This window comes from Cucurbita pepo, chromosome LG02 (genome assembly GCF_002806865.2).
Source record: "Cucurbita pepo subsp. pepo cultivar mu-cu-16 chromosome LG02, ASM280686v2, whole genome shotgun sequence".
Lineage (NCBI taxonomy): Eukaryota > Viridiplantae > Streptophyta > Magnoliopsida > Cucurbitales > Cucurbitaceae > Cucurbita > Cucurbita pepo.
The window spans coordinates 12,116,530-12,139,798 of record NC_036639.1 but is presented as its reverse complement, the minus strand read 5'-3'; the positions used below and the strand labels follow the sequence as shown (position 1 = coordinate 12,139,798).

At 34.3% G+C, this 23,269-nt stretch overlaps 5 protein-coding genes, 1 long non-coding RNA gene and 1 other non-coding gene across 7 annotated transcripts; 5 read left to right on the top strand and 2 right to left on the bottom strand.

Moving 5' to 3' along the window:
• Window positions 1–1,556: 1,556 nt before the first annotated feature.
• On the top strand, window positions 1,557–2,122 carry LOC111789013 (protein GLUTAMINE DUMPER 4-like). The gene has a single exon (XM_023669625.1). The coding sequence runs from the start codon at window positions 1,607–1,609 to the stop codon at window positions 1,946–1,948; it is 342 nt and encodes a 113-aa protein (XP_023525393.1). The 5' UTR covers window positions 1,557–1,606; the 3' UTR covers window positions 1,949–2,122.
• Window positions 2,123–3,567: 1,445 nt separating this feature from the next.
• LOC111789427 (zinc finger protein CONSTANS-LIKE 2-like) lies at window positions 3,568–4,882 on the bottom strand. Its single transcript, XM_023670197.1, has one exon. The coding sequence runs from the start codon at window positions 4,722–4,724 to the stop codon at window positions 3,735–3,737; it is 990 nt and encodes a 329-aa protein (XP_023525965.1). The 5' UTR covers window positions 4,725–4,882; the 3' UTR covers window positions 3,568–3,734.
• Window positions 4,883–6,517: 1,635 nt separating this feature from the next.
• On the top strand, window positions 6,518–6,588 carry TRNAG-GCC. Its single transcript has one exon. It is a non-coding gene; the product is annotated as a tRNA-Gly (tRNA).
• Window positions 6,589–8,147: 1,559 nt separating this feature from the next.
• Window positions 8,148–9,702, bottom strand: LOC111787580 (probable carboxylesterase 17). Its single transcript, XM_023667597.1, has one exon. The coding sequence runs from the start codon at window positions 9,293–9,295 to the stop codon at window positions 8,246–8,248; it is 1,050 nt and encodes a 349-aa protein (XP_023523365.1). The 5' UTR covers window positions 9,296–9,702; the 3' UTR covers window positions 8,148–8,245.
• Window positions 9,703–12,644: 2,942 nt separating this feature from the next.
• On the top strand, window positions 12,645–13,226 carry LOC111787581. The gene is made up of 2 exons (XR_002814008.1): window positions 12,645–12,759; window positions 12,852–13,226. It is a non-coding gene; the product is annotated as an uncharacterized LOC111787581 (long non-coding RNA).
• Window positions 13,227–15,506: 2,280 nt separating this feature from the next.
• LOC111789392 (50S ribosomal protein L7/L12) lies at window positions 15,507–18,048 on the top strand. Its single transcript, XM_023670153.1, has 2 exons — window positions 15,507–15,727; window positions 17,185–18,048. Exon 2 carries the CDS (start codon window positions 17,233–17,235, stop codon window positions 17,812–17,814), a length of 582 nt encoding a protein of 193 aa, XP_023525921.1. The 5' UTR covers window positions 15,507–15,727; window positions 17,185–17,232; the 3' UTR covers window positions 17,815–18,048.
• Window positions 18,049–20,668: 2,620 nt separating this feature from the next.
• Window positions 20,669–23,201, top strand: LOC111789391 (14-3-3-like protein A). Its single transcript, XM_023670152.1, has 5 exons — window positions 20,669–20,773; window positions 21,431–21,931; window positions 22,050–22,172; window positions 22,313–22,429; window positions 22,847–23,201. The coding sequence occupies exons 2-5, from the start codon at window positions 21,446–21,448 to the stop codon at window positions 22,910–22,912; spliced, it is 792 nt and encodes a 263-aa protein (XP_023525920.1). The 5' UTR covers window positions 20,669–20,773; window positions 21,431–21,445; the 3' UTR covers window positions 22,913–23,201.
• Window positions 23,202–23,269: the final 68 nt, after the last annotated feature.

Sequence of the window (23,269 nt, the reverse complement as noted above, 5' to 3'; positions counted from 1 at the left end):
ACTTTGATGGATTTTTGGTCCAACCTATCAGATTTGAGCTTATTTGATCTAATCCCGAGTAGAATATGATCTAATTTATTCGATTAGACCATTATTTAGCTTCGATAGACGAATTTTGGTGAGAGCTTCTCCAGCCTTGGGAGAGCTAGAAATCAAAGGTTAAAAACGAGTTGTTTAGTTGGTTCGAGAAGAACGGTCTCGTCCTTGATTTTTATACATATAATGAAATCAAAATTATTGAATTTTTTCCAAAATAAGATGATGATGTTGAACTTTTAGTTGACAAGTTATTTTCCAAAAAAAAATATATAAATTTGCAAAATTATACCAAAACCATTTCTCTAGCAAATTCCAAATACCAATGGCCCTTTTGGATAATATCCTATCATCAAATAAAATAAAATATTATATTATTATTATATTATTATTATTATAATGTTGGCCAACCAACAATTTTCTTATCCCTTTTTTTTTAATTTATTTATGCAAGCTGACACATTTCCCACTTTGCCCCAACTTTAATATAAATAAATAATTTCTTTTTATTACCATATTCTCCATTAACTAATTTCTTACTAAACTCCAAATTAATCTAATCCTATGCTTTCATAATTATATATAACTCCAAAATATTCATTTTTTTATTTTTTAAATTAATATTTTTAAAAAAAATAAATATGTTTCACTTTATTTCTAAATTATTGTAGCTTTATGCATGTTATTAAAATTTATTATTAAAGTAAAAAGAGAAATTCACGTGAAAGATTTATTTTTTATTTTTTAAATTTATTTTTCTCAAAAGAAAAAAGAATCTTTTTTTTTTGGACTTTTTTTTTTAATAAAAACCCTTGATTAAAGGGGAAAGGGGAGTTTGCTTGTTGCGTTTAATCTTCATTAAATAAGGAAAATAAATTTAAATTTGGATTATCATTTCTAATTAATTAAATTAAATTTTAAGTGGGCCCTCATTTAATAAAGTAAAGATAAGCCTTGAGCAATCGGCGTAGCTCTCATCTTTTGCTTTCCCTTTTTTTCCCTTCTTTTCTGTAGCTTCATCGACAATTCATGATTTTTTTCGTATTTATATTTAATTCCAAAACTACCCTTCACGCTTCAACTACTAAAAAAATGTGAACCGAGTGTTCAAAATTTTTGATGGCTCGAGTTTCCTCTTAAAGTTTTTAAAACGTATTTGCTAAGAAGATGTTTCCACGCTCTTATAAAAAATGCTTCGTTTTCCTCTCCAACCAATGTGGGATCTCACTATCCACCCCCTTCAGAGCTTCACTTGCACTCATTCTTGAGATATCACAATCCAAATTGTGAGATCCCACGTTGATTGAAGAGAGGAACAAGTGCCAACGAGGATGTTGGGTCTCGAAAGAGGTGGATTGTGAGATCTCTCATCAGTTGAATAGGAAAACGAAGCATTTTTTATAAGGGTGTGAAAACTTCTCCCTAACAAACACGTTTTATAGATATTTTGGCAAGGGTGAAAGGGTAAAAGGGTAAAATCGAAAACAACCCAACACAATATTTAAGTTGCCAACCAAATTCCAAATTGTTTAGAAAAACATTATATCCAAAATCACAAAACAAAAAACAAATGAGACCTTCAGCTTCAACTCCACCTCCAAGAAACTCCACCGGCGCCGCCGCCGCCACCGCCGCCATCGACACCGGATTTGGAAACTGGCACTCTCCCATCCCATATCTCTTCACAGGCTTAGCCATCGTTTTGGGTCTCATTGCCATTGCATTGCTCGTCCTCTCTTGCTCCTACTTGCATTCCCCTTCCGATTCTCACTCCCCCGCCGCCGCCGCCTCTCCTGCCCCCGACGAACAAGAAAAGCTGCCCAACGGTGCCCGGGACTCGGAGCCGACCATTCTCGTTATTATGGCCGGAGACGATAATCCTACCTTCTTCGCCAAACAAACAACTCTTTGACTGTAAAAAATCTCCCTTTTTTTTTTTGTATAGTTTTTTTTTTTCATGTGATCTAACTGATTTCTTCATCATTTTTCCAATTTTGATGGTAAATTTAATGAATTTCGTTAACGTTCCTCAAATTTTAAATCGATCGAATGAACCCGTAACATACTTTTAATTATTTCAAGGTTTTTAAATTTTGAAAACTAAATTATAAAGTTTATTTAATATTTGTATTAAACTTTTTATTTTATTTATTTTAGAACTCAATAAATGATTAATTGTGTAAATTGAAAAATTAGAATATTTATTTGGCTCTTTTTTTAATTTTTTTTTCCTCCCAAATGTTGTATTTTAGTCTATTACATTTTTAGCCTTGAAAGTTGAGAAAGGTAGGGAATTTATGAAGGGTGTTTTGGGGAGGTTTGAAAATTGTCTTTGAGACAATCATTACAAGTTAGGGAGAATGTGGACAAATCACCAAAAAGAAAATGCTTCAACTTTTTTATTTTTTATTTTTTAAAAATAGATATCTTTTTGCTATGGGAATAAAGGAGATTTCAATATTAAAAGTCATATAGGACATAATAATTGTACTTTTAAATTTGCTTTCCTTTTTTAAATTGATTACTTTTTTTTTTTAATAAAAAAAAAACATCATTTATAAAATCTTATACTAATTATTTAACAAATAAAATGCTATCGTTATATATAAATTACGAATAATATTTCATTCGTATAAGATCTTTTGGGTAATTTCAAAAACGAAATCACGAACATTTATATTTAAAGTAGACATCATATCGCTATAAAAATATAATTATCGAGATCAACGTCGAAGTCGAGATTCAAATGGGTGTAAAAAAAGTTGAGTCCATTAGACATATCAATATTATTACTAGTGTAATACACTCAGTGTTCCATTTCTAATGACATTATATATAAAGATTCCACTACTTTTTTTCATTAATTTTTTTATTTTTTAAAAAATAAAATAAATTTGGTAGATATGTTAAATATATATATATAATTGTGATGTCCCACGTTGGTTGGAGCGGAGAACAAACCACGGTGTGGAAACCTTCTCCTAGCAGACTCGTTTTAAAGCCTTGAAGGGAAACTCGAAAGGGAAAGTCCAAAGATGACAATATCTGCTAGCGGTGGATTTGGGCCGTTACAAATAGTATCAGAGCCAGACACCGGACAATGTGTCAGTCTTCTCGTTGTTCCCCGATGGGGGTAGACACGAGGCGGTGTGCTGTGAGGACGTTGGGCCCCGAAGGGGGGTGGATTGTGATCTTCCACACTGGTTGGGGAGGAGAACAAACTACCATTTACAAGGGAGTAGAAACCTTTCCCTGACAGACACATTTTAAAACCTTGAAGGGAAACCCAAAGAGGACAATATCTGCTAGTGATGATCTGGGTGGAAACCTCCCCTAACAGACGCGTTTTAAGTTAGCTGTGCATCTGAGCCATCACAGACACTAACTATATTCATATGTTTCATTTACATATAAAATAAAATAAGTAAAAGGAAGATACGTGAATGAATCGAGATATAAACAAAATTTATATTAAACTTAAAATCGGAACAAAATTTATAAATTTTTAAACTATTGAGCGGGTTACATAAATAAAATAAAAAATTACACAAAATTAATAATTGAACTTAGACATAAACAAGTTTTAATTACAGAAAATACAAAAGTTATATACAATTAAGACCAAATATTCTATAATTAAACAGTTAAAATCACCTATAATCACTACTTAACTGCTTTTTCTTCCATCTTCTTCACCTTCAAAACGAAGGCACAATCCCATATCCAACGTTCGCCATTAACGGGCTGGAGAATTTCCGGTCGAGTTTAACCTCCACATCGGTTCGTTTCGCGAACCGGCCCTTGATTCTCGGCCGGGTCTCAGCGTAGGCCTTTCTAGACGCGTATCTAATGGTCTTCTCGAACTTCCTTGTCTTCTTCTTCTCTCTGTACCGTAACACTCGGGCTTCTCTGTCCATTGGACTCAATTGGGTCGCCGGCATTTGAACCGCCGCCACGTCCGCCGCGCCGGAGAACAGATCGATTGTTCCTTTTGGTGGCCTTATGTTGGAGAATACGGATATGTCGCTCATGGTTGTTGCTGAATCTGGTACTACCCCGACCTCCATTGATGAAGGTAAGAGAGAGGTTGGTAAGGAGGTGACAGCGTGGGTGAGGAAGCCATTGTAGGAGTAGCTCCCATCAACGCCGCCGTAGCTCTGTTCCAACATCGGATCTTTCCCTTCAAATTCAATCGGCACCACTCTGTCCTCTCCTCCTCCTCCTCCTCCTCCGCCGCCGCCGCCGCCGCCATAATTCTCCGACCCCTCAAATTGATCTTCCCCACAACCATTAAACTCCACAAAATTCAAATAATCATCTTCCCCACCCAACAAAAACAACCCATTCGTATTGTTATTGCTCTGTATCGAACCACCTCCTCTGTTTTCGTTGTTGGTCTTCAATGGATTCAACAGCAGCCAGGAAGCAGCCTCGTCCTCGTCTTCCTCTTCCTGACATTCCGGTGTAGTTCCGACCATGTCAGCACCACCAATTGGGACGCGGTGGTGACGGCGTGCAAGAGGATTCGCCGAGTGAATCTCGGCATCGCAGGCGGCGCAGAGCGAGGCAGCGTCCGCTTTGCAGATTAAAACAGCTGGGGATCTCTCGCATGCCTCACATATTACGGCGGTGGTGGCGGTGGCAGTGGCGGCGGCTCCGCCGAAGTAGTCGTGCTCTGTTTTCAACATTGTTGTCTGTGTTTTTCTGTGTTGAGTTGAGTTGGTTTTGTGAGCAGAGTGGGTTGGAAATGAAGAATCCAAGGTTACCCACGTGGCGAGAATTTAGTGGCTGCAAAAAGGTAATGCATTATCTTGTGGCTATCGTGGACTTGCAGTGGGCTCCACGTGTGACTCCGATGGAAGAAATTAACTTTTTATTTTTAATTAATTCATTTAATGAATTATACTACACATATTCTAATTTTAAGAAATAATTTTACAATATAAACATTATATTTATCAATTTTTTTTTCATAAATATGTTTGAAAAATACGAAAAAAATTAATACATGGTAGTTAATAGGAAAATTAGTAAGCTTTTAAATTGAGTTTTGGATTAATAAAGTATTATAATTAAATACAATTTTTATTTATTTATTTATTATTTATTATTTTTAATTTTTTAATGCATTTAATAATTTCTCCTTCCCGTCCCATCGCCTAGGCCTTGGCTTTTTGCAACTAATTGCTGTACTAAAAAGTTAGTATTCTTTTTAGCGGCTCGGATCGCGAGTAGGAATAGGAACAGTACTCGCTTTCTCTTGGCCACAAATTACGCGGTCCCACCTAATGTAGATTCGATCAAATATGTGGCCGTTTAAGAACTCAAGACCTGTGACATCTGACGTGGAAGGGTTAGACTGAAACATTTTAATTTTTTTATTATCAGATTTTTTCCCCGAAATAAATTAAATTTTTTTAAAGCTAAATTATAATTTAATTTGTGTCTTTCTCATTTAATTAAACTTTATAAATGTTATTTAGGGATTGATTAAACGGAGGATTATCTACAAAAACTAATTATAAAGATTACATTTTAATTTTCTTAAAATTATAGGAATTAATTTTTAATCTAACCTATATATATATATATATATATAATGATAAATTAATATATACAAATTTAAAAAATAAATGAAATTTGGGCCTTTATCCTAAGATATTCATAAGCCCAAGCTTTCAGTTTTGGGTCTGATCATTATCCTTCCCTTGTGCTTTAATATTTTTTAATATAATCTTTCATTATTAAATAATAAAGTTCATAACAANAAAAAAAAACATAAATTTAAAAACAAAAAATAAAATCAAAATCAATTTTATTTTTAAGTTTAAAATACTTGAATGTTTTTATAATTTAAATTCAACTCTACAGTTTTTATAATTCCAATTTTCCCTCCCTTTTAAATTTATGTCGGAGTTATGTTTTTGTTCTTAGCTGCAAATATATTTTTCGGGATAGCTGCAACTTTATACCATAATTATCACTCGAGATAGTTGAGTGTGCACACATTAAGGTTCTTTTGATTTAGCGACCAATTCACCAATTTAAGGTCTAGGTTTGATCGAGTAAGACTTTCTCTAGGTTTCAATTCGATTGAGTGGGTTTAAACCAAGTTGGTTTTTCGTCCAATTTCATGCTTGATCTTGTCCGTTTTTCTTTGATATTAACCAATTTAGAATTATTTTAGACGTTTTGAATAAGATTGGTAGGTATTAAGTTCGTTGGAAAACCTTATCCTTCAAGTGACTTTTTGGTTGGATGACTTTAAATAGGTTAGACTTTTTATTTCATAAAAAATTAGGACAAAAAAATAATAATAATAAATTTAACCTAAAAACAATTATATTATTATAGAAAACAGTCAAACGTCAACGGAAAAGTAAAATTTTAATTTGATTAAAATAAATATATAAAAGTATGTTTTTTAAGAATTTTATTTTAATTAATTAAAAACAAGATTAAAATACGTATTTATCAACAAGCACCAGTGGTCTAGTGGTAGAATAGTACCCTGCCACGGTATAGACCCGGGTTCGATTCCCGGCTGGTGCATTAATTCGTCTTGCGATGAAGAAATAAGCGTTGTACGTGATCATGGTCGATCACAACCGTCCGACCTTATCTGGCGAGAACAATCAGCGTCTCAGAGCTTGACTTTTTTTTTTTNCTGTTAGCCTTATTTACTCATTAATTTTCATAAAATTTTTAATTTTTTATTCTCATTAATTTTCATAAAATTTTTAATTTTTTATATAGAAAGTAAGAATTTTTAATGCATTATTTTCCTTTTTCAAATATTTTTTTCATTAAAAATGCAAGATATCATGATAAATTATATATGTATAAAAAGTAAAGTAGGGCGAGATGGGGTCAAGGTCAGGGATGGAGATAAAAAATACAATCTCGACCTCTATTTTCATTTAGCTAACAGGGAGAAATCTCTCATCACTCTCTTTTCATTCCCAGACTCATTTGAGGCGGGTTCTTATAGGATTCAAACTACGTTGGTCAAATGAATATCTCTAGTTATGCCATGAAAACAAAATTTATGCTTATGTTTTAAAAAAATTTATGAACAACGAACAACATGCCTTAAAACAGCCGAATTATTACATTTGTAGTTCATACGTCTAGCGATAAATTTAATTGTAAAAAAAAAAAAAAACAAACAAAAACTCTCGTATTCTTACTCGAGCAAAGTATGAAGCTTTTTAATCCAAAGGTGGATGGGATAGGAGTGTCTTTATCCATTCATCAAATGTTCTCCCTTACCCTTTTAGGACACTTATGGAATTTCCCTTTTCGGACACTTAATGGAATATTGTCCAAGCTCTTGATGTCCACCAAGGGCTGCCTCTATCTTTATACTAAATTAAATACTTACTTTACTAATATTTCAATAACCTCATATTCTTTAACAAAATTACAATATTATCCTTCTTTTTTTTTTTTTTTTATAATTATTACAAAAATACTCCTATACTAAAAATCCAATAAAAACAACGTGACCACGATGAATATAACTTTTTTAATATTTTTTTATATTTAATTTAGTTTAATAAAAACGAGACAGTATCAATATAGTTGAACATGCTACGACAATATCTATATTTTCTCCTAGTCAAAAAGTTTAAATTTTCACCCCTATTACTGTTATACTATAGAAAACGTACTTTGGTACGTGTAACAGCTCAAGCCTACCGCTATATAATCTACTTTAGTTCGTTACATATGGTTGTGATAGGAAAATATTTTCACACCCTTATAAAGAATACTTCGTTTCACTCTCAAACTGATGGAATCTCAACTTTTTACTTGAACAATAACAACGAGCAGACCTATTAAGTAAATATTGATTGATTTGACACGTTACACAGTTAAAAAAAAATGGATAGCCAAACAAGAGTAGTATAGATGTTCATGACCTTGAAAAGACTTTAGGTCTCACGAGCTATGTTACTACGAAGTAATGTTTATATGGTTCGTTTTATGAAATGAAAATTAAATGACGAAGAAATAATTAAATATTATATTTTCATTCATAATTTTATAACCTAGAGACAGAAATTGGAGATTCTAATTTCTTCTTTACTTCCTACGGTAGTTCATAATTTTTTTTTTCCTTAAAAAATTAGGATTATGCAGACTATGATGGAGTTGATGTTCTTCTCTAAGGACAAAATTGAACCAGAAGCGAATATATTTTGACCTATTGTTGATGAATGAAAGCTCGAATGGAACCCATCAGTTCTTGTGTTCGCTGAGTGGAGATCTGATCTTTGTTCAGAATTTGGAAGCCATGTCCAACTCCCTTCAGAATCACTCTATCCACTTTCTTCCCGGCGCCTGCCATGGCTGCACAGAATTCTAAGTTTCTGTCCAACAGTATGTCCAACTCCGATATGCATACCATTAATGGTGGAAGTTTCGTTTCTTTCAGCTTTGCGCCGCCATTCACCAGTGGGTTGCTCCATGGATGGTCGCGATTGGCCGTCGGCGGAAGGGATAGCCGCCAGTATGTGTCGGAGGCGGAGAGAGTTAGCGCGGAGGTGGAGGAGGGCGTAGCGGCGAGCTTTTCTGATTTGGTTCGCGATTCTCCGCCGAAGAAAGGTTGGATTAGGATTATACCCTTTAGAGTTAGGGGTTTTAGGAGTGTGGATTCGTTGTGCCCTAGCCTTGTAGCGGTGTTGTATACTATGTTTGCTCCAGCGCTATCGCCGGCGAGGAACAATTTTGATGGATTGCAATTGCCTGACCACCATTTGTGTTCGATTGGGTTGGTTATTGCTTGCTGTTTCAACCACATGAGTGCGTTGAATCCGTCGTCATAAGCGGCGGGGAGGCGATTTTCAGGGGAAAGACGATAGTTGATTGAGAGGATTACACATTTTGCTTTGGAAGCAAGATTGAGGAGGAATTCATGGTAACAGCTCCAGGCGGCAGAGCCAACGCAAAAGCCACCGCCATGGAAGTAAACAAGCAAAGGGAGGTTTCGTTGAGAGTTAGGAATGTAAATACGCGCCCAAGTGTTTGTAAAAATGTCTATGAGAACATCTTTTGCAGTTACGCCTTTGTCTGATGCTGTGGTGCTGCAGGCTACATTTGGGATGATTGGGGGCCTTTCAACATGACCATCTGCATAAACTCGAATCAGCCCTTCAATCTCTTCTGACGTGCCTCCATTTTGAAGGTGGGGTTTGGCCATCTGGAGTTTGAGCCTTGGATCGACGTACATGGCAGCCATTCTTTTGAATATCATGTAATGGGTTTGATGAAAATGGTGCTATGGCATGGATGGGATTGAATTGAGGTGTCTTTATAGATGTTAGAAAGAACCAGAAGATTGGATCAAAGGAAGCTTAAAAGGCTAGGAAACAGAAGCTTCATCTCCTTTTTATTCGGCCAGTGGAAACAAAACCCACCGACCATTTATCTGGTTCGACTTCACTCCTTTGATTCTTTGATTTTGTGTTCTTTCTACCGTCTTCGTAGTTCATACTTTTTGAAGTATAATAGTTCTTTAATTATCTGAAGTCAAGTTCACGTGAATGCAAGTGATTATCTTACAAAACAGTGAATAGTTTCATGATTGCAATAGCCATCAAAGATGCCTTCAACCCAACTTGACAGATCCGCAATGCCCATCAATCTCATTTTGATTGTAAACGTGGTAATTTTAGGCACCCCCACCTTTTCACTTTTGACTATTGATCCATTTAGTTCTAAAATTTTAAAAATTTCAACTGTTTTTGACCTTTGCATTTTAATTCTCTAATGATGTGTAGCATGCCTGTTGGATAGACATTAACTAATTTAACACGAAACTACAAAAGTGGATAGTTGGTCAAAACTAGAAAAAAAATGATTCCTTACTTTAAAAGTAAAGTATGTTGCACATGTCATTTTATTTTGTTGGGTTCCACTTTTTCTTATCATCTATTTGCAGGTCTTTTCAAGTCATTAATGTCATTATTTAGTCAAAGAGTGTTTTGGTAGAAACTTTACAGGATACAATCTTAAGTTTTAAGGGATGTAGTTGTAACTTTTAACCATAATCATCAAAGTAAAATGGTATTTGATCAAATTGCAATTTTTTCTTGGATGCATCCTAAGTCGGTACCCTTCTTATCTTAAATTATTCTTTCCATAGTCCTAAATGCTATTGTCATATTCACTAATCGAAATAAAGTACTATCTGTCCTGTCTAAATCTTGATACCATCTTTTAATTTCGCATACATGCAAATGGTCATTAGCTTTATTCTCCAAGCTATGTCTTTCTGTCTTTCACAGCTTTTTGACTTGTGGAAGTCTTTCTTTTTGGAGAAAATTCGGATTTCTCCTAACATTCATTGAAAAGCATGGCCAGGTTTTTCTCCTCCCAATGACCTAAAACTCCAAGAAATCTATCTTTGCTTTCGAATGTGGTGATTTTAATTCATGCCTTCCTATCCCGAAGACCAAGTCCTCCCTCTCTTTTGAAGATTAGAAAAGTAAATATACTTTTAACCAATGGTTTTTAGACATGAAAAACCAATGAAGGTGTAATGATGAGAACTGGGCTGGGTTGAGCTTAGGCTCAAAGTGGTTTGATATCATGTCTTCAATTGTAGGTTGTAGATTTAAATCTTACCAGAAAAATTAAAGGTTAGTGGCCTGCTGCTCTTTCCAATGTGGAATGAATCAATCATTAAAACATATCTTATACCTTCAAATGTGGAATGAATCAATCATAAAAACAAAACTAAGGCTCAGGAGTCACTTTTCCACACTCCTAACTCCTTTATTATAAAACTAAGAATGAGATGATGAGAAATTCGTAACTGTGTGCTCTTCTCTAAACTTGAGACAGTCCCCCTTGATTCCTCTTGGTTTTATTTTAGTTTTACTTTCTATACTTATCTTTTTTCTTTTTTTTTTGGGAAATTATTGGGTTGACAAATATAGTAAACAAGTAAGTCTAATTTAATAAATTTGAAATTTTATAGTAAAAATGGAAAGTTTAAGAGGTATGATATAATAAGACCATGATTGATGATTATCTATTAAATTAAAGTTTAAGAATATTATTAAAAGTTTGAAAATTAAAATGTATTTTTTTTAGAAAAAGAAANTTGCATTCCGGTCTCAGTTCTAAAATAATTTGACAAACACAATGATAAAATCTAATTCTCATTCTCATTCTCACTAGTTTCCGTGTACTTCTCTTTGATATTCATATCTGAAAAGTGGGTTTGACCCAAAGCACTCTTCTACTGTTCCTTAAAAGCCAATCCTAGTCTTTGTATTTGTGGAAGTCACAATCTGCTTCTAAGGGATTAGAAAGAAGAGAAAATAATTTCATAAATCAGGATGAATAAACCCCTGGCACTTCCGCACTTTTTTTAGGAGGGAAAATTATCATTACTCTTGTTGTGAATGAATTTTGTGCAGTATTTTCCTTCAAATATCCAAACTTACTTGTCATGTCCTTGCTATCATTCTCAGATGATAAACATATCTTGAGAGATGTTTTGATTCTTTCTTTGTTCCTATTTGTGTCTATTTTTCTGTTTTCTTCTCGTGATCTCTCTCGAATGCTAATTACAACAAATATCTCTATGAAACTTCCTTAAACCCTAAACAAGAAGTTGGAATTTCTATCATCTTTTGGCGTCTTTTTTTCCAGAAGGAAATGACAAAGTTTTAAACACTTCATATTCACATTGATGGTTGGGTTCAAGGAGAAGTGGATTCGCCAGGACAATCTTTCTGAAAGAGAAGGCAATCCTTGTCTTCTTCTGTGTGTGTAATTTTTCTTTCGTTTATCATTATCACTCTGAACTCATTGAGAATTTTGAACTCGTTTCCTGTTTCTGCTGTTAGATACAATTTATTTGCAGTTTGGATGTTACTGTGGGGGAAAAAACCAAGGGCTTCTCTAGAAACTGCTAGAGAAATCATTTTACTATGATAATTGCAGATATGAACTTTGAACGGTTTGTCTAGAATTCAAGGTGCTGAATACAAATAATTCACAAGCCAGATCCACCTTGTAGTATAAGATTTCAATATTCAGTAGGTCCACCTGAAAGATTTTATGCCAAAATACTTTACATAATACAGCTTTTTGAGGTACTGGTATCAATCTCAGAAAGTCATAGAGCTGAGATCTGTTAGGTGGACTCTGAACGATGGGTCTCATTCAAATCTCTAAAAAACATTCTGATTCCTTTCATTCTAGCACTGGGATTCTCCTCTTGCTAGAAGGATAACCAAATTGGGTAGAAATCCTTTTAAGTGTTAGCTATGTTCTCTTTTTTTTTTCTTTCTTTACCATCCCAATCTGTGCCTTCAGATTGAGACAAAGATAGGAGATGCTCCGTGCAGAAAATCTGAAGGGTTATGGTAAATACTTACAAAAGAATACATCCCTCCAGCCAGATTCCAAATAATAGCGAACAAAATATTATATCCCCCTCCCCCTTTGAACTGTTGTAAGTCAAAAGTTTCTTCGTTTCTAGTTTAAAGACTAGGAGTGACTAGAAACCAGAAAGCGTGTTCATCATTCATTGGTTTGATTCTTGAAGGGAAAATTATATTAGGAAACTTCTTTCAAATTGGTAAATTGTCCATTTTGGATCCATAAACTTTTTAATTCATTTCATTTTGGTCCTTGAAAGTTTGAGATGTTACTTACAAAGTGAATTTGGCTTTAAACTTGGGCACTTAGATTACATATTTTGTAAGTTCTAAATAATTTTAAACATTTTAGCTTCAAGTTGAATGGAAAGATTTTCAGTTTTATGACTATTCTGTTTGTTTCCTGGTTGGCAGGTCTCACTGTAGATCAATGTCAATGAAGATATGTATGATCTTCAGGCGTATCTGAACTGTGTCGTTGACGAGTCTAGAAAAATCTGAGGATAAGGAAAAGATTTGTTTTTGCTTTATCATTGATTCTGGAAAATCTCATCTCACTGCTGTTATTGCACGGAAGTGGCTGAACAGCAACAAACACTTGCTCTAATTTCTGCTTGCTAACAACGAATAAAGGTTAGTATATCTATGATTTTTGTTTCAGCGACAATTGACCTTCAATATCTCTTTAAAGACATGTTATTGTTGACTTAGAACATAAACTTTCGTGATTTTACTTTTGGTTTCACCCAAAAAAAACCTCGTACTAATAGAGATGATTGCATTCTGACATGATTTAGAGTGAATTTGATGTTAGCATTGGGATAGCTGAGAGTTTGTAATTTCTGTGTGCAAAAATTGTCTATCTCCAACATCGTGTTGCTGCTAGTCTCCCTTCTACCATAAATCTACTTCGCTTCTGCACAAAGCTCTGTGTCACATGTCTATGTGTGATGTCTCACATTGGTTGGGGAGGGGAACAAACTACCGTTTATAAGAGTGTGGAAACCTTCCCCTAGCAAACGCATTTTAAAGCCTTGAAGGGAAGCCCGAAAGGGAAAGTCCAAAGAGGACAATATCTGCTAGCGGTGGATTTGGGTCGTTACACTATGGCACGAAGAATACCGGAATCCTTATTCGTTTCCACATGGTGCCCACAATCACTCTAACATTTGCATGCTATCAGCCACCATAACGATATTGAAGAAGTGAGTTTGGCAATATATCTATAGTTATCATTGTTCCATAATGTGAACAGAGTGACGATGAGTTTTTAGTGGGCGAGCAACCATCCAAGCAATGAGCTATCTTTGACATATGTTTCTTGGTTGTTTGATGACCTTCGGTGATCACCCACAACTCAAACAACCTTGGTACACGGGCGAACATAATACAAAAAATTTATATATTTTTAATTAAAATGTGTGATTTTTTTAAGAAAAAAATAATAAATTATGTTATAAGGATCATTAAAGGTAAAATATTAAAAATTAAATTGAGATTAACCTAATGCATTAGTGGTTATTTGATATATTGGAAATAAAAAATGTATATTCACTTCAATATTATTTTAATTTAAAATGAGAAAAAAAAAAAAAGACAACCTGACAAGTAGGGGTGTACATTCAACCCGACAACCCGGACCAACCCAACCCAAACTATAACAGTTGGGTTGGGTTGGATTAGCATTTCGGGTAGGGTTGAGTTCATTTTTCTGAGCCTGAACTGAATCGGTTCAGTTTCGGGTTCATGGGTAAAACTCTCGAGTTGACCCGAGCCAAATAAAAATTCTTTTATATTAATGGGTTTGCGAGAGTGGTACTGAGATATATAAAATATATTAAAAATTCTTTTATATTAATGGGTTTGCGAGAGTTGTACTGAGATATATAAAATATATTAAAAATTCTTTTATATTAATGGGTTTGCGAGAGTGGTACTGAGATATATAAAATATATTAAAAATTCTTTTATATTAATGGGTTTGCGAGAGTTGTACTGAGATATATAAAATATATTAAAAATTCTTTTATATTAATGGGTTTGCGAGAGTGGTACTGAGATATATAAAATATATTAAAAATTCTTTTATATTAATGGGTTTGCGAGAGTGGTACTGAGATATATAAAATATATTAAAAATTCTTTTATATTAATGGGTTTGCGAGAGTGGTACTGAAGTCAGTTCACTCATTCTTTTATATTAATGGGTTTGCGAGAGTGGTACTGAGGTCAGTTCACTCACTTTTGAGTTCGACCCAGCCAAATACATTATTTTGTTTATATTATTTTATTATTTTTAATTAGTTTATATATATTATATAATAAAAGATTTATTAATTAGAATGTCACACATTTTATATTATTTTTAAATATATTATTTATTATATAATAAAAGATTTATTAATTAGAATAAAATATTCATAATATAAAAGTTAGAATAAGCTATTCACCCCTTTTATACTATTTTTAAATATATTATTTATTATATAATATAAAGGTTTTCATACATTTTATACTATATTATTTATTATATAATATAAAGATTTATTTTATACAAACGTTTACTATATAATAAAAGATTAATAAGATTTATTAATTAGAATAAGCTATTCACACATTTTATACTATTTTTAAATATATTGTTTATTATATAATATAAAGTTAAAATGAGTTATTCACCCATTTTATACTATTTTTAAATATATTGTTTATTATATAATATAAAGTTAGAATAAGTTAATCACACATTTTATACTATTTTTAAATATATTGTTTATTATATAATATAAAGGTTTATTTTATACAAACGTTTACTATATAATAAAAGATTTATTAATTAGAATAAGCTATTCACACATTTTATACTATTTTTAAATATATTGTTTATTAATTAGAATAAGCTAACCTATTACTATTAATACATACACAGTTTTTTTTTTTTTTTTTTTTTAATACTTTCAAACTCTCTAAGGTGAAGTGTAAATAGGCATATATCAATTAAATTTAAAAAGAAAAAATCGATTAATCCTCCTTATCCCATTAAATTAGCCTTTTCTTTTAATTCGCCGTAAAATAAAATAAAATAAATAATTAATTAGAAAAAAGAAATAGGAAAACCCTAACCAACTGTTCTTCTCCTCACTCCCTCGCCTTTGCCTCCTCTGTTTCAGCAGCTCGGTGTCGCCGCCGCCTCTCTCCCGTTCGTTGCTGCCGTCGTTGTTCGGTTCGTGACCGTAGCCTCCTCCCTTCTCGGGGCTGTTCACTGATTTTCTACTCTCTTGTTGTTACAGGTATTCTTTCAATCTCAATCTGTCTTTCTTCTCACTCGAAAAATTAGAACTTGGTGGAAGAATGGAGGAGCCAAATAGCAACGAAAATAAAAACAGCCTTACGGCAAATTGGGACATGGTTTGTGTGTTGGCATTTGTGATTCAGACATGAATCAGTCATCCAATTATGTTTAAAGTATCTGGTCGAATGGTTAGGGAAGTTGACTTCAAAGAATCTGACAGGAAGCAGTTGTTTGCAATAAGATCCTCCGATTTGGTTAGTGGAGTTGACTTCAATGAATCTGGTCGAATGGTCTTTTAATGGTTTGGAAGAGATAGAGAACTGATCGAAATCTCAGTTAGGTTAAAGATGAGTTCTCTCATTTGTGCATTGTTCGTTTGGGCATGGGTTCGACTGCTGAACACTGACTAAACCAAACAGATTTCACACCTATAAAAAAAGTAGTAGTGTCCAAGAAAGGTCCCCAGCTAAGCACAATAGTTAACTTATTAGAGCTTTTCGTGAGGGTGATAAACTATGGCTACATATTTTTAGTGTTCCATAGAGAAATTTTTAGGAATGGAACGTTGTTGAATGTGAGCAACGCCTCTCTGTTTAGATGGCCATAGAACCCTACGGACTATGCACAATCACCCAATATAGGAAATCTGATGCAATCGAACGCCAACATTCTCTCAAGTTCCACCCTTCCAAACGCACTGTGCCTCTGAAAAAATATATCCAAATGAGTAAAAAAATCTATCTATTTGGGTACAAACAGGGCAAATGCGTTGAATTCCTTTGATGAGGCTAGAAAATTTGACTAGATCTTGCTGGAACTGCTTTCTTAATCTGAGAGTTAAGTCCATACATATTGGTAATTGGTAACCAACTCTAAAGTTATATCTCAAACTTCTATTTTAATAATGATGGAGAAGACACCATTGAAAGCTTACACAACTTCCACTGATACCTTGCTCCACAGAATAGTAAGGTTGCCAGAAGGCCCAGTTTTGGAATGCCACTACAATTCGATCAAAGGAAGACGAATCAGAACTGGCATGGTTTCTGCAATTTTTTTCTTAGATTTTTATCAATCTGTATTAACTTATTATTTTTTTATGCCTTGAGTGAGATCTGGAGGGAGTTCAGGAGAAAACTGAAATTAAGCTCTTTTGTTTTCACCCTTGTTAATTGATGATTTTTTGTCCTTAATATTTTTTAATTCAGTTTTCAGCTATGTCAATTGGTGATTTGTCCTTCATGATGGGGGTGAGACAGGGAGGAGGGGTGATAGTAACTCAATAGCAGCTTAAACTAATTACGTTCTACAGATCTTGTCTTAGTTTTTCATGCATGTTAAGTTAATTGATCTTGGATTCTTGTGTTCATTAGGGATTCTAAACGCAACCTTCAAATTTTTGTTTTTGCATTTCCATCTATGTGAACTGACCTTTTTGATTATCATGTTCCTCAGGGATTTAGTGCCACGATGCAATAATTCACTGATTGAATCGAAGAAATCATGAAGATGATTGCAGTTGCACAATCCCTTCAAGCCCGTTCCACACTTCCTAAAATCATCGGGTCGTTGCAGGTCCGCTTCTTCCAGCCTGATTTTACTCCCAGAGACCCGAATGCTAAGCCAAAAAAATACAAGTATCCACCATTTTATGATCCATATGGCCCTAGGCCTCCACCCTCTAATAAAATCATTCAGCTAGCTGAAAGAATTGCAGCACTGCCTGTCGATGAGCGTTGCCAGATTGGTCCCACACTCACTGAAAGGCTTAAACATCCTAAGCTGGAGCAAATTTCAGTTGATGGCATGGACATGGGTTCCGGAGGAGGAGCAGCCACAGGATCTTCCAAAGTAGAGGAGAAAAAGGAGAAAACCGCTTTCGACGTGAAGTTAGAGAAGTTCGAGGCAGCTGCCAAAATTAAGGTGATTAAAGAAGTGAGGGCTTTCACTAATTTGGGTCTGAAGGAGGCAAAAGACTTAGTAGAGAAAGTACCTGCAATTCTTAAGCAAGGAGTGACCAAGGAGGAAGCAAACAGCATTATCGAAAAAATCAAAGCTGCTGGAGGGGTTGCAGTCATGGAGTAAAAATTGTTCTAAAGTTATTTTTGTGTTTTATTTATATTTGTCCTACGGCTTTAGAAATGACAACTCTTAGCTTCAATCACTCAATATTTGTTCTATGGGTTGATGTTGTTGCCCGCCAGATGAGTTGCACAAGGACGAGGAAGAATAAATCAGTTTTAGACTTGTTTTTCCGATATGCAGTTTTCTTTTTAGAATATGACATTACAAAACAAATATAGGTGGAGTAAATTCAAATCTTCTGCTCATAAAGGTGAGGTACTGATGCATAACCATTTGAGCCCCTTAGTTATATATCAAGTTCTGTGTGGTATTTATATATACTTTTGCAAGGTACTGCCGGTGATAATAACAGAAACAGAAGGTCGAGGTGGTACCCGTGCTGAGACTCTCCGCGGTTGCACGTTTTCTTCAGTTCCTGCCAAGGCTTGCAGAGACAGGTACGCTCTATGAAACTGATCATGATGCTTTCTCACTAAAGCTTGATTCATAGTTTTAAAACATCCTAGTTTCAGTTAGCTTGCATTGTTCTTTCGAAATTATGGATACGGTTAGGTTGATTGTGGTGGCCTTATAAAGACAATTATTTAGATCTAGAAAGTTAAGAATATCTGTTAGTGATGCACTCGAACGGTGACAAATAGTATCAAAGTCAGTCACTAGACGGTGTGAGGCATTGGTCGAAGTAGGGCTAGACCATCTCCTTAGTAGACGCGTTTTAAACCTAGATAGTATCTAGTAGTAGTGAATTTGGGTCATTAGAAAACTTGTGGTAGGACCTTTACAATCCCACCAAGAAGCAATGATTTGACTGGTTAGTTCCAAAAGAATTTCAGCCATTCTTGTTGGGCATACCCTTTGACATTTTGTGTGAACTTTATGCCTTTCAACAACACTATCAAAACATTAGATAAGCTTTATGAATCTGCTTTCAATTTTTAGAACCTTTACCTAAACCCAACAACAAAATTCACTGTATGTGATTTTGCTCCTCCATATTATGTCAAATATAGAGCGGTATCGACATTCGTCGATGCATCAATATTTTAGGGTTTATTTGGTTCATCATTAGAAAACACGGGATAGCAAAAAATAGAGTTATATTTTATGTTTTTAGCGTCTTTAAATATATATTTGGTAGTATATTTAGAAAGTAGATCTTAATTTAAAAGCTAGTTAATCACTATTATCAATTAATTTATGAAGTTATAAATTTTGTATAATTCTTTTTTATTGATTTCGTAATTTATTTATTTTTCTCATGCTCATTATATATTTAAGAATAATTAGGGACATGGATAATAACCTTTGACATTTTGGAGTCATTTATCATGCTCCTCGAAATAATAATAATAATAATAATAATAATAATAATAATAATAATAATAATGTTTGGTAACAAATTGATTGAAAAAGCAAATCATTGAGGACACCTTTGTTGACTCATTTTTCGAATTTTTTTTTTTAATTCTTAATTCTTTTTAGATATTATTGGAATATATTTAATGTTTAATACAATTTCAATATCTTTTTGGTTTTCGTGAAATTTATTAAAATAATCTTAATTATGAATTAATCAAACATCTGTATAATATTAACATCAGTGTAGTAGCATTTAATAAATAATATTTTAATTGCAAATCATGCATATATTATTTATAAGGTCACTATTATTTATTATTATTATTTAAATTTATTATTTCCATAATATTGGGGGTAGACTTAGGGAATATTTGAATTAAACCTTTTTAATTCATTTTATTTTAAGTAGTTATTTTCATAAAGAATCTAATAAATTATTTGAAATTAATACATTTTCTCAAAATATTTCTATACACAAACTTATTTGGTTTCTTTTATATTTAAAAATATTATTATTAAGAACGACTAATAGTTCGTATTTATAATTAACATTGTAATCTACCAATCACAATTAGAAGGGTCGCTAGAGATTGTCATTGATCATTGAAAATTATTGTCGATCATTGGGGATGGTTGCGAATAATTATCATTTGTCGTCACCTTATGGTCTTTAGAGATGGTTTCCTCGTCATCAGTGTTGGTCATCGACAATGGTTACTAGAAATGGGTGCTAGCGACGATTGTATGGTGGTCACCTACGATGAGAGACAATAGTGTGATGGTGTTTTGGTCATTCTCAATAAAACACTTTAAACGCTATTTCTAAAACGTTGATTTCGAGCATTTCGCTTAAAAATGTCTTAATTTTCAAATTTATTATGAGTTGTTGCTTAAGTTAGTATTTAGTTCACAATGATGTCAAGTTGAATAAAGAATTACGCTGTGTATCTACACGTGATGGCATCACGAGCAACACATAAGCATGATATTATACAATAATAAAATTGAAATAACCGTGTTGAGGAAAGATTTGACCGTGGATTATATTAATTCAAATAAATCAATATATATCAGTTTAATATTTGTTCGATTTTTATCAGTACGGTTTGACATTACTTGTCTAATTAATATATCATGCACGCCTATAGGTGTTACAATTATATATAGAGATAGAAGAATAATATTGAATTCAATTTTTTTTTTTTTAAATGAGAAAATATATTATGAAATATTTCCAAAATTCAAAAGGAGTTTTACTAATATAAGAACGACACGTCGAACGAGCGTGGCACCAGGCAAGCGTGTTGACTAAAAAACAACTTACGATTAATATTAAAAACATCGTCCCGATTTTTTTGCAACCAAGCCGGTGACCCAAGAAGTACAACGGCACTTCACATCGTTGACAGTCAACGCCTACGTGGCAACCGCTTTCACTGGAAAGTCCAAAAATACCCTGGAGGACATCTTGTCTACCCATTACGTGTCCTTCTCCCATTGGAGCGCTCTCTTCAACCTACCGTTTTAAAACCCCTTCCAACCCTTCTCCCCATTTCCTGCTAGTTTCCCAATCTCACTCTCTGCTCTCGGTTTTCTCTAGGTAATAATCCCTACTTTTTGATCTCTCAGTTCTTGGTTTCCTCTTTCCCTTTCGTCCCCCCATTTTGCGTTAGGGTTTCGATTTAGCCTTTGGATTTCGTTGGTTTTTCCACCCTTTTACTTGGACTATTTTTGTTTTTAGGTTTGATGCTTTCCCCTTTTCTCGTTTTCTTGTTGGATGTTGAGATCTAGGGTTACATGAGTGTGACCTATAGTTTGTTGCTTAATTCTTGGTTAGATGCCCTAAAAGTTATAGATAGTTTTCGTTCCTTTTTTCTTTTTTTGTGGGTTTGTTCAAATTCTAGTGTTGAATCCTGTGTGGTTTAATTTGGAATCTGGGATGGATCTTAGGTACGATTTATGGGTATATGCTTCGTTGTAGTACTGTGTGGAAGATTGAATGAATTCAAAGCTCTTATTTAACATCCAAATTCTGGGTTTGTTTGGAACGCTGATTTATGGTTTGGTCCTATTGATAGCAAAATGGAAAAGCTAAATTTGAGTGACTGGAAGTGTAACCCTTCGATCTTGGTTTTTAGCTGTGAGAAGATTGTGCTTATGGGAAATTGTAGCTAGTTCTTAATCCATGAATTATAAGCACTTGAATTGCTTTGAATATGATCTGATTTTTTCTCGTTTGAATTGCTATGAAAAATAGTTTGTTACATTGAAGATGTCGACTGTTGATTCTTCACGGGAGGAAAATGTTTACTTGGCCAAGTTGGCCGAACAGGCCGAACGGTATGAGGAAATGGTAGAGTTCATGGAGAAAGTTGCCAAAACTGTGGATGTGGAGGAGCTTACTGTTGAGGAGAGGAATCTTCTCTCTGTTGCTTACAAGAATGTCATTGGGGCTCGGAGGGCCTCTTGGAGGATAATATCTTCCATTGAGCAGAAGGAAGAAAGTCGTGGAAATGAGGACCATGTTGCAATTATCAAGGAGTACCGTAGCAAAATCGAAACTGAATTGAGCAAGATCTGTGATGGGATTTTGAGCCTACTCGAGTCTCATCTCATCCCATCAGCCTCATCTGCTGAGTCGAAGGTGTTTTATCTCAAAATGAAAGGTGACTACCACAGGTATCTGGCTGAGTTCAAGACTGGAGCTGAAAGGAAAGAAGCAGCTGAGAGCACATTATTAGCTTACAAGTCTGCTCAGGTCAAGTTGACCACACCTCACATTTCTTCGCTCTCTTTTATATATATTACCATTTCTATTACTTGTTAGTGTATTTAGTAACAAATTGCTTTTGCTGTATTTTCAACCATGAAAACAGGATATTGCTCTTGCTGAATTGGCTCCTACACATCCAATTAGGCTAGGTCTTGCTCTTAACTTCTCAGTGTTTTATTATGAGATCCTCAATTCGCCAGACCGTGCTTGCAATTTGGCAAAGCAGGTAAAGCTCTATACTAATACGACGCCTGGTTTTTTCTGGTTAAACCCATCAGAAAAACAGAAGAAAGACACTGATTGGGCCTTTTTTCCTAAGATCAATTTGGTTAGCTGATGATAAGCTTATGTCTCGTGTTGAAATAGGCTTTTGACGAAGCGATTTCTGAGCTTGACACATTGGGTGAAGAATCATACAAGGATAGCACCTTAATCATGCAACTTCTCCGAGACAACTTGACCCTTTGGACCTCTGATGTTGGGGTAAGTAACGCTCTCAGGCACAAGCCTTGATGCATTGGCTACTCAATTTTGTTTTCAAGACAAGTCTTGCTATACCCTTATTCCAGCTCTGTTTTACTGCTTCCAATCATATCTCTGCACAACCGCGTTGGAAAACCTTGATTAGACTGCTGTCTAAAATCTTGTCTGTTTTTTCTTGTCTGCTTCTCCTGTAAATAGTCTCCTAGATCCAAGGTAGAGAAAAACAGATCCATTGAGTCACAAACCAAAAAACTCCCGAATTTTAAAATTATAGCAATGTGCTACACATGAGCTGGCTTTGTGCAATTGCCATTAATGACAATAAAGTCGGTAGACATGTCCTGACATGTTCTGTAACCTGTTGTGTCTGGTCTGATATTGCATACTAATGATGGTGATTTGTGACAAATTTTGTAGGATGAAGCCGGCGATGAAATTAAGGAAGCATCAAAACGTGAATCAGGAGAGGGACATGGACAGTAGTTTGTCTGGTTGTTCGAGTCAATAGGAGCTGTACTCTGTACTTTTACTTTTCCTTTTTTTCTTTTCTTTTCTTCTTTAAAATGTGGCGACCCTGTCTTTTAGTGTTGTTAGTGCTACTTGGGTTGTTGTTGGTAGTTCCTGAATGAAATGATGTCTTTGGTTGATGGGCTTTGGCTTTTGAGTGCAAGATGTGGAAGCACTTCTAGAGCCTTCCTTTGAATACTCCAACAAAGAGTATAATGTGGTTTTATTATTTATGAGAAGAATTTGATGTTTCGGTGTTTCGATGTTTCGAGTGCTATGGAATATGATCTTCGTTTTCTCGTTTGGTCTAAACACATTGATCTGCTGTTCTTC